Here is a 12774-nt window from a genome sequence, read left to right on the forward strand (position 1 = left end):
GCTGGATGCATTAATTTTTTTCCCTTTACTTTGCCCTGGGGATCCAGCCAGTAGCACCCTTCAGGTGTCTCCACTCAGGAATGAGAAGCAACAGAGACACATTTGGACAGCAGCATCGTCATTCTTTTTTTTTATAAATTCTTTATTTTTCATAGAATTTACATTACAATTCATTGCAATCTTACAATGTCTTATTATACCATCCTTAATATTTCCCTCTAACTGTGTACATTACATTACTTCCTGGAAAGCTCATTAATTCAGAGTGAATTCTATTTTTTACCTCCGCACCTTGTCATTCTGATTAAGCCCAGGTTCACACTGGGTACGATTTCCTTCGATTTGAGATGCGATTTCACATGTGAAATCGCATCTCAAATCGGCTGCATTTGCCGCCAATTGTCGGCAATGACACTGTCCTAATCGGTGCGACGCAACATCTGCGGCGCTGCACCGATTTCAAAAAGTAGTTCCTGTACTACTTTTTGCGATTTCGGGCCGCGCTTTACATAGACATCTGTGCAGAAACCTGCACAGATGTCTCTTAAATCGCGGCCAAAATCGGGACTGCCGGCGGGAGTGAAATTGTGCGAGTTCAGCTGAACTCGCACGGCTTCACTCCCGTAGCCCAGTGTGAACCAGGGCTAAAGGGTAATCTTAGATGTACTAGCAAATTTAGATACACTACTCCAGCTAATACTTTATTAGCAGTTTTTTTTTAGGATAAAGGTTTTACATAAATGAATAAACCCTGTCAGTGGTAAATGGTTTGTCTCAACCATCCAACTAACTTTTGAATAGCTTGGTCTTTTAAAAGAAATGTAAAAAAATAATAAACTTACTAACCAGATCACCAGGTGAAAAAAAAGAAAAAACGGTTAAAAAAAAAAAAAAACTCTTACAGCTAACAAATGAAGAATTGGTAAGTTGCAATATAGTATATTTTTTGTTTTGGGTTTAATACTGCTTTAAAATCACATTCAATTAAAAGCTAAATACTAGAAAAACATTGGTGATTGGATATATCACAATATTTAATATGATATGGTTGTAATAAGCAACTATAGTGTCACAAAAATGACTTATAGGGATTGTTCGGGAGCTGGCAGCTTCTGAAGTTTGTTTGTCAGCACTTTTTCTTCTACTATACACTCATAAAGTTGTGATAAGTCTTCCCTAGGATCCATTTCACAGCCTCCCTCTCTCACCCAGTACACATCCACTAATCCGCCAGAATAGGCATCTCTTCGGCCTGCATGGCACACTGCTCTTCTAGCAAGCTGGCGGGCTTCTTCTTCCTTCATTCCAGGTTTGTAACCATCATCAATAATGCTGTAGGCAAATGGAGAGCCTGATCCAACCGAAAGGATATCTGAGCAGATGCGAGTTCCATCATTATATACGTAACAGATGCAAGGGCCATCTCTATCCCAGCCACATAAAGTTACGGCAGCACAAACTTTTGTTCCCCGAAAAGGCATCATCAGGACGCTCAACATTCGAGCTGCTCCTCGGACGCTTGGCATGTACCCATTCCGCACCTGGTACAGTCTGCACTCCCTGGCCAAAACTCGTCCAAAAAACTGGCAATCAGCAGCACTGCCTGAAGTGGTGGCCAGCAAATGACTGTGGATAAGAAATGCTTTGCGGGAGTCGGGGCTGGAGACAAGCTTTCCAGCAGAGGAACGTGAGTCAGTTGCAACAGCAACACCATCTGCATACAGAAAGGCAAGGGTGGTAGTGCCATGTTCCGGTGGTGGGGGGCCAGCGCTGCGATGGTGAGAAGAAGAAAAGTCATGAGCTCTCTGAAGTACACAAGGAGCATGTGATACAATCATATTTGGAAAGGGATGGAGGCTATTTCTTGTTGGCTGAACTGAAGAATCTATATCCCAGCCACAGACATTCTGCAAAGCCATTTTCTGTAACAAATCCCTAACGGCAGTGATTATTCAAATGCCTTTCTCCCTTCGCTCAAATGGTCCATGCAGAAGAATCTCAGGATGGCGTCATCCATACTTATAAAAACTGGTGTGAATGTAAACAGTACAAAACAGTATAACGTTTCATGTATGATGGGCTGTTTAAACACACAAGGGGAAGCTTTATCTGAAGCAGTTCAATACATTTTAGACATCTTCTTGACATAAGATACCTGGAGATAAGGCGTTGAACCAAGAATTTGAACGGAAAATGATAAATGAGAAGCAGCATCATGATGCTTTAAAAAAAAAATTATACTCCATAAAATACACAATCCACAGTTCTGCATATATTGTGTATATATACTATTTATGCAGAGCTAACTGGTTCCATTAAGTAATCATAAATTCATTTTAAAATAAAAGTTGTTTTGTATTCTTTCTTTACAGTACCTCTTTTGCATTCAGTATATGAAATTGTTGCTGCCCTTAGCCACTATAATTTTTTTTGTACAGTGAGTTAATATTTTAAACAGACCTAACATTATTTAAATTCTGATTATTGCAGTCTGCAGATGTTCCCAAAAGGCTGAAATGTGGAAGCATTTCTTAGCTCATTTGTGCAAATACAAAGCTAAAAGAACTTTGTTTCTATTTTTTTTTCCAGTGCACATACCAATGCAGAAAATATAACCCTAATTCCAAAAAAGTTAGGACGATGTGTAAGATTTACATTAAAAACAGAAAGCAAAGTTGCAAATCTCACAAGCCCATATTTTATTCACAGTATAAAATAGAAAACATAATAAATGTTTAAACCGAGAAAATATACAATGTTAAGAAGAAATTAAGGTACTTGATGGCAGCATTACATCTCCAAAATGTTGGGACGGGGTCATGTTTATCACGTTGTAGCATCCCTTCTTCTTTTAACAACACTGTAAATGTTTGGGAACTGAGGAGACCAGTTGCTGGGGTTTTGGGAGAGGAATGTTGTCCCGTTCTTGTCTGATGTAGGATTCTAACTGCTCAGCAGTCCTTGGGTCTTCCTTGTTACAAGATGCACCAAATATTTCCAATTGGTAAAAGGTCTGGATTGCAGGTGGGCCAGGTAAGTACCTGGACTCTTCTACTACAAAGCCATGCTTTTTTCACAAGTGCTGTATGAGGTTTACCATTGTCCTGCTGAAATATGCAAGACTTTACTTGCAAAAGACTTTGTCTGGATGGGAGCATATACTAGATACAGGCAGCCCCAGAGTTACAAACAAGATTGGGTATGTAGGTTTGTTTCTTAACCACTTAGCCATAGATGGGGATGGATGAGCATAAATGAACCATGGATGAGCCATGAATGGGGATGGATGCGCATGAATGAGTTATGGATGAGCATGAATGAGCCATGGATGAGGCATGAATGAGCCAGGGATGGGGATGGATGAGCATAAATGAGCCATGGATGAGCATGAATGAGCCATTGATGGGGATGGATGAGCCATGGATGAGCATGAATGAGTCATGGATGGGGATGGATGAGCCATGGATGAGCATGAATGAGTCATGGATGGGGATGAATGAGCCAGAACGAGGATGGATGAGCCATGGATGTGGATGGATGAGCCATGGATGGGCACAGATCAGCGATGTGAGCACTTCAGATCCAGCCCACAAGCGCTTCTGCACCTGCTCCCTCCTCTCCTCACACATTGTACCGATCGATGCAAGGAAAGGGGAGGAACTGAATCCGACAGAGCAATCACGTGGTAAAGGGCCGCTGTCATTGACCCTTCACCACGATCTGTGGCGCGCCAGGTCCAGAAGACCCAATGGTCAGTTTTTCTTCATAAATTTTGGCCAAAATGTATACTGCTACATATCTTTGGTAAAAAATAACCCAAATCAGTGTTTATTATTTGGTCTTTGTGAAAGTTATAGAGTCTACAATCTATGGTGCCAATCATTGAAAATTGATCACACCTGATGTACTGAAGGCCTATCTAATTTCTTGAGACACTAACAAGCCAGGAAAGTACAAATACCTTCCAAATTACCCCTTTTTTTGGAAAGTAGACATTCCAAAGTATCTAGTAAGAGGCATGGTGAGTTTTTTGAAGTTGTACTTTTTCCCACAATTCTTTGAAAAATTACGTATTTTTTTTCACAAAATTGTCACCTTAACAGTTTTTTTCTCTCACATGGCATATACATCCTTGCAACTACACCTCAGAACGCATTCTGCAACTTCTCCCGAGTATGGCGATGTGTAAGACTTTTACACAGCCTGGCCACAAACATAGGCTCAACATTCAAGGAGCACCATCAGGTATTCTAGCAGCATAAATTACACATCTAATTTGACTACCTATAACACTTTTGTGAGGCACTGATGTGGCATGGATGAGAACTGATGTGGCATGGATGAGCACTGATGTGGCAAGGATGTGGCATGGATGAGTACTGATGTGGCATGGGTGTGGCACAGATGAGCACTGATGTGGCAGGGATGTGGCAAGGATGAGTTCTGATAAGGCACGGATGAGTGCTAATGTGGCATGGATGAGCACTGATGTGGCATGGATGTGGCATGGATGAGCACTGATGTGGCATTGATGTGGCATGAATGAGCTCTGATGTAAGTTTTATAAGTTTTTCATTCATTCATTCTAGCGCCCAGAAGCGATTCAGTTCGCATGCGCCGCGCTTTATAAGTTTTTCATTCATTCATTTCATTCATTCATTCATTCATGTAACACGGATGAGCGCTGATGTGTCATGGATGAGCATTGATGTGGCATGGTTGTGGCATGGATGAGCACTGATGTGGCATGGATGTGGAACAAATGAGCACTGATGTGGCATGGATGAGCTGAACACTGATGTGGCATGGATATGGGACAGATGATCACTGATGTGGCATGAATGAGCACTGATGTGGCATGGATGTGGCACAGATGAGCACTGATGTAGCTTGGATGTGACATGGATGATCATTGATGTGGCAATGATGAGCACTGATGTGGCATGGATGTGGAACAGGTGATCACTATGGCCCGGTCAGCAAGTGGTTAAAGCGGTGGTTCACCCTAAAAAACAAGTTTCTAGCATGCCATTCAGCATACTAGCGCGAGCTACAGTATGCCTTTATTTTATTTTTTGGCGCTGTACTCACAGTTTAATCGCATAGTGAAGTTTCAGATTCCCCGCGGGGAATGGGCGTTCCTTTGCCGAAATAGGACTTTGCTCTTCACGGCGCCTGTGCAGTCAGCTCCGATGTCTGTGCGCAGGCGCCGAGTCCTACTCCGGCTATTTTCGGGAAGCGTGACGCGCCATAGCCGGCCGTCAATCACGTTCCCTCTGCATAGGAACGCCTATTCCCCGCGGGGAGTCTGAAACTTCACTACGCGATTAAACTGTGAGTACGGCGCCAAAAAAATAAATAAAGGCATACTGTAGCTCGTGCTAGTATGCTGGATGGCATGCTAGAATTTTTTTTTTTTTTAGGGTGAACCCCCGCTTTAAGTTGAATTTGTATGAATGTCGGGACAGGTACATTTTTTTAATGGTGGCTGGTGCTCCAGCCAGGGGGGCAAACAAACCAGGATGGTCGGTGTAGGCAGCAGAGGAATGAAAACAAGCCATGACTTGATGGTGCATTTTCTGTGCCCCCCTTCCCCCAGCCTTACCTGGCTCAGGGTGCACAAGGGCATCTTCTCTGTGCACTTGGGGGATAATACAGCTGCTTTCCATCTAACACTTGTGCTGGTCTTGCCTCTCCAGATCCGATCTGCAGGCGATCCCTCTCCCAGATCCCCGATCCTTTTCCCTCACACTTCGGAGAGATGGCAGTGGTCGCTGGAAAGAGAAGCACAGACATACATGTACACGTAGATCGGGGGCTCCCAGACCCAAATTTCAAAATAGGTTCAACATGGAGAATCCAGACTAAAGAGAAGCAAAACAAACAAACCAACCCCTACAATGAGGACAGCTATCTCCCGGATTTCCCCATACATCCTCCACCCCAGCTCCCGGCCAATACGATCGCTTCTCCTTTCGGCCAATCGGGTCTTAAGACCAGCTTCCTGATTGGCCGGGAGGAGAAGCAGGAAGACAATAGCGAATATTAATTTGCTTCTGTCACACAACTGGGTGGGCTCAGGGCGCAGTGCTCTGCGCCCCCAGCCCACCCTTTTTTGAAGGCAATTATAGGCTCAGGCTCTAATCATGTGCTTAAAAAAAAAAAACATTAAAGTCCATGCACCCTGTTCCCCTAATGGAGCGGCCGCCACTGCTAGGCACACTGGAGCAGTTTTTAACTTCCACAGCTGGGGCCATATATAAACTGCAGCTCAAAAACTTGGGATCTAGTCACAAATACCAGTAGAAGCAAGGCCATGTGCTGAGTAGTCCAGCAGCCAGTCAGGAGGGCTTCAGAGCTTAGCAGCCCCCTGAAGAACACGGTCCACCTTCCTTCAGGGAAAGAACACTATTTGGGCTCCCAGATATTTACCGGCCTCCCACCAACAATCTGGGCATGCCTTCCCAGGGATTGGCTGGGGCAAGGTAAGAGCCCATCCTGAGTATTTCAATTTCCCTGCCCTGAGTGGAAATTTCTCAACAGGCTCAGGGGGAATCAATCAAATGCCCAGACTGTGGAGACAGACAGACCAAAACAGCAGATCCCAGCTCCTCTGGCTACAGAGCAAGCCACACTAAATTTACCTAGCATTCTTATCTAAGGAGGGTGCTTCATGCCTATTCACAATCCTCTGCGGAATGTACTGCCATTGTGTCAGGATGACTGTATTTCCTTGCATGTGGAGAAGACCATTGGAACAAAAGTAAGTATAATGCCGCGTACACACGATCATTTTTCAGCATGAAAGAAAACGTAGTTTTTCAGCATGTCTAAAAAACGAAGTTTTTCCAACTTCATCATTAAAACGATGTTGCCTACACACCATCGTTTTTAAAAAATGATCTAGCAAAGCGCTGTGACGTACAACACGTACGACGGCACTTTAAAGGGGAAGTTCCATTCACCTTTGGGCTGCTTTAGCTGATTCCGTGTTAGTAAAAGACGATTCGCGCTTTTTTGTCTCCTACCACGTGATGAATGTGCTTACTCCAGTATGAACGGTAGTTTTACCAGAACGAGCGCTCCCATCTCATAACTTGCTTCTGAGCATGCGCAGGTTTTTTACGTTGTTTTAGCCCATACACGATCATTTTTTACAACCCGGAAAACGACATTGTTTAAAACGACGTTAAAAAATGGAGCATGTTAGAAAAAAAAATGTTGTCGTTTTTCAGAACCTGAAAAATGATGTGCAGCCCACACACGATCATTTTAAATGACGTTTTTTAAAAATGAAGTTTTTTTCATACTGAAAAATGATCGTGTGCACGCGGCATAAGTGTCAAGAATTCTCTGTGCAAGGCAATGTGACAACCCACATTTCAAACTGTTATGAAAAGATTGAACTGCGCTATTTTAAAAATATAACTAAGGTATGTTGCTTTTGTTCTGCTTTAGCCCCTTCCACTATATACTGTATATATAAACAGCTGAGCGGGACAAGCACTGATCCAGGAGGACATACTCATACATACTCTAGCTGCTCATGTGTGCTATCAGGGGCACACAGGGGTGCGATCTGTTATCAGACACAGCAGATCAGGGTACAATCAGGGAGATAATGAAATTGGCTTTGTACCATGTGGTCGCTGTAACCAATCACAGCAACCACTTTACTAAGCTTTACAAAGCAAAGGCATGAATGCAGCCAAACAGTATTAGAAACTGGTTACTTAGGGTGCCCAACCTGTGGCCCTCCAGCTGTTGTGGAACTCCAAGCCCCATGAGGCATTGCAAGCTGCTCACAGTTACAAGCATGATACTATGTAAGCAATTGCAGTGGGGAAAAAACTCCTCCCTCCCACAGCAGTACAGTGTCATAAAAATTTTTTTTTTTACATATTGTCATCAGAACAAGTGACGTGTCACTATTGTACTGCTGTGGCGGTGATCGTGTATAATGTCTGCCGGGTCAGTTCTTGGGTTGTACGAGGTTTAGTTGGGGTAATAGGGGTGGTTTTGTGATGCGGTCAGTAATACAAAAGTATAGGATTATATCTGAGGTACTGTTATCATGTACTTCCTGGCCAGTAAACATGGCATTCATGGAGGGCAGCCACATACCAGTAGGCTAGGCATGCTTGGCTTATGGGAATTGGGACTGCTATAGGTGATGCTACACTAATCTGTATTCTCTGACCACTCGTATAGAGGCGACCATTACAGTACATTGGTTTAGATACAATTAGTTGTTTCCAGTATGTGATACTCAAAATACAGTGTCCAGTACATAAACAGTCCAAATAGCAAAAAAGTCTTGCACGTGTGATATTGCCATACTTGGGAAGTGTAGCAAAATGCGTTTTTAATTGTACTTCTAAATATGTGTGTGAAATATACATTATTAAATTGATAACTTTGTGTAATAAATGAATTTTCATTTTCTTTCTAAGTTTTCCAAAAACTTTTGATGGAAAATTAAGTCCTCAAAAGACTTACCATGCCGCTTAAAAAATACCTTGAGGCGTTTACTCTCCAAAATGTGTTCATTTTGTGGGTTGAGGTCAGGACTCTGTGCAGGCCAGTCAAGTTCCTCCACCTCAAACTCACTCATCTATGTCTTCATGGACCTTGCTTTGTGCACTGGTCCAAATCATTTGGTGAAGGGGGAGTATGGTGTGGGGTTGTTTTTCAGGTGTTGGGCTTGGCCCCTTAGTTCAAATGAAGGGAACTTATAAGGCGTCAGCATACCAAGACATTTTGGTAAATTTCATGCTCCCAACTTTGTGGGAACAGTTTAAGGATGGCCCCTTCCTGTTCCAACATGACTGCGCACCAGTGTACAAAGCAAGGTCCATAAAGACATGGACGAGTGAGTTTGGGGTGGAGGAACTTGACTGGCCTGCACATAGTCCTGACCCCAACCTGATAGAACACTTTTGTGATGAATTAGAACAGAGACTGCAAGCCAGGCCTTCTCGTCCAACATCAGTGCCTGACCTCACAAATGCGCTTCTGGAAGACTGGTCCAAAATTCACATAGACACTCCTAATCCTTGTGGACAGCCTTTTCAGAAGAGTTGAAGCTGTTATAGCTGCAATGGGTGGGCCAACGCATCTGTATATATAGATATAAAATATCGGATACAGGGCCGCCATCAGGGGGGTACAGGCAGTACACCTGTAAGGGGCCCGGAGGTCCCCAGGGGCCCGGATGGCAACCCCCTTTTTTTTAGGGGTCCGGAGGTCCCCAGGGGCCCGGAGCCCCCCTGGGCCCCAGATGGTAACCCCCCCTTTTTTTATAATTTATTTTTTAATTTTTTTCAATATATTTTTATTTTATTTTTATCAAAGGGCCAATCTATTTTTTTTTTTTTTAGAGGTCCGGTGGCCCCCATGGCCCCGGACGGCAACCCCCCTTTTTTTTATTTATTTTTTATAAAAAAAATATATTTTTTTTAATATATTTTTATTTTATTTTTTATTAAAGGGCCAAATTTTTTTAGGAGTCCGGAGGTCCCCAGGGGCCCGGACATCCCCAGGGCCCGGATGACAACCCCCCTTTTTTTATAAAAACAAATATAATTTTTTTATATATTTTTTTATTCCTTTTATTTTTATATATATATATATATATATATATAATTAAAGGGCCCAGAGGTCCCCAGGGCCCCCGGATGGCAACCCCCATTTTTTTTTTTTTTTTTTTTTATAAATGTTTGTTTATTTTTTATTTTTTGTTTATATATATTTATTTTTTTTAATTAAAGTACTCAGAGGTCCCCAGGACCCTGGATGGCAAACCCCCCCCTTTTTTTTATATAAATGTTTATTTATTTTTCATATATTTTTTTTAATTTTTTTTATTAAAGGGCCCAGAGGTACCAGATGGCAACCCCTTTTTTTTGTAATTTATTTTTATATATATACCTACATTTATATATATATTTTATTAAAGGTCCCAGAGGGCCCTTTTTTAAAAAGAGGGGTTGCCCTTTTTAAAAAAAAAAATATATATATTTTTTATTTATTTTTTTCTTTTTATTAAAGGGCCCAGAGGTCCCCAGGGCCCCGGACGGCTACCCCCTTTTTTTTATATATATTTTTCTTTATTTCTCCTTTTTTTTGTAAAGGCCCCCCCCCGCTTCTCAATTCGCGGCAGTCCCCCCCCTTTCTCGATTCCAGGCGGCAGCACCCCCCCCCCCCTCGGTTTTCTTCTCCAGGGGGCCCATGCCTGAAGCTGTGTAAGGGGCCCCATAAGTCCTGATCGGATATAGATAGATTTTCTATTGGATTCAAGTCAGGTGATGACAGCTTTATTTTCTTTCTTTGAAACCAATTAAGAGTTTCCTTGGCTTTGTGTTTGGGATCGTTGTCTTGCTGAAACGTCCACCCTCGTTTCATTTTTATCATCCTCATAGATGGCAGCAGATTTTTATTAAGAATGTCTTGGTACATTTGTCCCTTTATCCTTTCTTCAATGATATGAAGTTTGGGGTGATGTGCAGTGCCATTTGACTTCCAAACATGGTTTGTATTATGGCATCTAGGGATGAGCTTCGAGTTCGACTCGAACATTGCCTGTTCACCCGTTCGCTGAACAGCGAACAATTTGGGGTGCTCGCGGCAAATTCGAAAAGCCGCAGAACACCCTGTAAAAGTCTATTGGAGAAATCTAAAGTGCTAATTTCAAAGGCTTAAATGCAAGTTATTATCCTTAAAAGTGTTTGGAGACCTGGGTCCTGCCCCAGGCGACATGTATCAATGCAAACAAAATGTTTTAAAAACTGTAATTTTATCGGGAGCAGTGATTTTAATAATGCTTAGAGTGAAACAAAAGTGAAATATTCCTTTAAATTTCGTACCTAGGGGATGTGTAAAGTATGCCTGTAAAGCAGCGTTTGTTTCCCGTGCTTAGAACTGTCCCTGCACAAAGTGTCATTTCTGAAGGAAAAAAAATCATTTAAAACCACTCGCGGGTGGCTCCCTAGTACAGAGAGACCGACAATACTCTGTCCCACACTATCCTTCTCGCTAGAGATATGGGATAAGCTCTCGAGAACACATCATTTTAAATCTCCCCATACTCCATTGGCACCACTATTGAACAACAGAGCATTCACCCAGGACCTCGCCCCCCTTGCGTTTGCTTGGTGGACTAATAAGGGACTACTGCGCATAGCAGACCTTTACGACAGTAGGGGTATTCTATCCGAACAGTCCATGATTAATAAATATCAGCTTCCCCCTACAGAATACTATAGATATGTCCAGATTCACCATTATATGCAAACTTTGGCCCATAAGGGCGACTTAGACAGATTGACCCCCATGGAATATTTATGTAGCAATTCTGATAAAATTAGAGGCCACATAGCAGCCATATATTCGATATTGATGAGTGTGTCGACGAAATTGACCTACATGATTCAATGGGAGGAGGATCTGGAGGAATCTATAGCTTTGGGAGACTGGCACAAGATTTCAGATAATGCTTCTCGCTCACTCATCAATACATCGATCATAGAGGCAAACTATAAGGTTCTATTAAAATGGTATTTGGTACCGCCCAGGATAGCCACCTTTGTACCGGGAGCTTCCTTCAAATGCTTCCGTGGTTGTGGTCAAACTGGAACTACATATCATATCTCGTGGTCATGCCCTAAGGTCAGGAGGTTTTGGATTAGGGTCTATACCTTCATATATTCCCTCACCCGACTCAATTTATCAAAATCAGCAAGGCATGCTCTTCTGGGGGATAGGGTGGTGGAGGCCTCCAAATTCCAACAAAGGCTTTTGACCTTCATATTTATCTCTGCAAAAATTACTATAGCCAGGAATTGGAAATCCGCTGCCCTACCCTTTGGTCAGCTCAAGGGCAAATTATCGTGGCTTATGCTAAATAAGAGATTGACGGCATTGGTGCAGGACAAGATGAAGTTATTCCACAAAGTGTGGGACCTGTGGATTAGATATCTAACACATGACCCCCGGACTCTGGCTCTCTAGGTCTCGTCTCGGGAGTGGGCTCCCTGGACATGGGACCGTGGCTTCTACCCTCCCCACCTTTCCTTCTTTGATCCCTCTCCTCTTTTCTTCTCTACCCCTCATTTCCAATGCCTCTATACTTTGAGGTATTGATATGGAATCTAATGTTTGAGTTTTCTGAATTGTTTATTCATCGCAGACTAATATGCAATAGGGAAGCAGGGGGTCGATGCCCGCTTGAGTGGGCGAGTCGGGCTCCCCCTCTGGATGTTTGGGGAGCCGTCTTTTCCCAGCGAGTAGTGGACCCGATAAGGCTGGAAAATAGCATGAACACGAAGCACGAGATACAGTTGGCTGAGACTTGTCGGGTGATATCAGCGATACAGAAGTGACTCTCTAACTTTACTGATAATTCACCATGCTATTCCCTGCATTTGGTTGGTTATATATTGTACGATAAAAAGATGAAATATTCTTGTTGTATTTCTTATATGAAACTTTAATAAAAATATTGAAACATAAAGGAAAAGAGATTTCACCTCCAAATACGGAAAGGTTTTTTCACAGTAAGAGCTGTGAAAATGTGGAACAGACTCCCTCCAGAGGTGGTTCTGGCCAGCTCAGTAGATTGCTTTAAGAAAGGCCTGGATTCTTTCCTAAATGTACAGAATATAACTGAGTACTAAGATTTGTAGGTAAAGTTGATCCAGGGTAAATCCGTTTGCCTCTCGGGGGATCAGGAAGGAATTTTTTCCCCTGCTGTAGCAAATTGGATCATGCTCTGCT

At 42.7% G+C, this 12774-nt stretch overlaps 1 protein-coding gene across 1 annotated transcript; it reads right to left on the reverse strand.

Moving 5' to 3' along the window:
- Positions 1-927: 927 nt before the first annotated feature.
- Positions 928-1979, reverse strand: LOC120924911 (proteasome subunit beta type-11-like). The gene has a single exon (XM_040335879.1). It carries the CDS (start codon positions 1917-1919, stop codon positions 1083-1085), a length of 837 nt encoding a protein of 278 aa, XP_040191813.1. The 5' UTR covers positions 1920-1979; the 3' UTR covers positions 928-1082.
- Between the last annotated feature and the right edge of the window lie 10795 nt (positions 1980-12774).

This window comes from Rana temporaria, chromosome 1 (assembly GCF_905171775.1).
Source record: "Rana temporaria chromosome 1, aRanTem1.1, whole genome shotgun sequence".
In the NCBI taxonomy this organism is placed as follows: domain Eukaryota; kingdom Metazoa; phylum Chordata; class Amphibia; order Anura; family Ranidae; genus Rana; species Rana temporaria.

Coding starts and splice junctions, on each gene's coding strand:
- LOC120924911 (XM_040335879.1), bottom strand. CDS start 1,919: ATGGCTTTGCAGAATGTCTGTGGCTGGGATATAGATTCTTCAGTTCAG.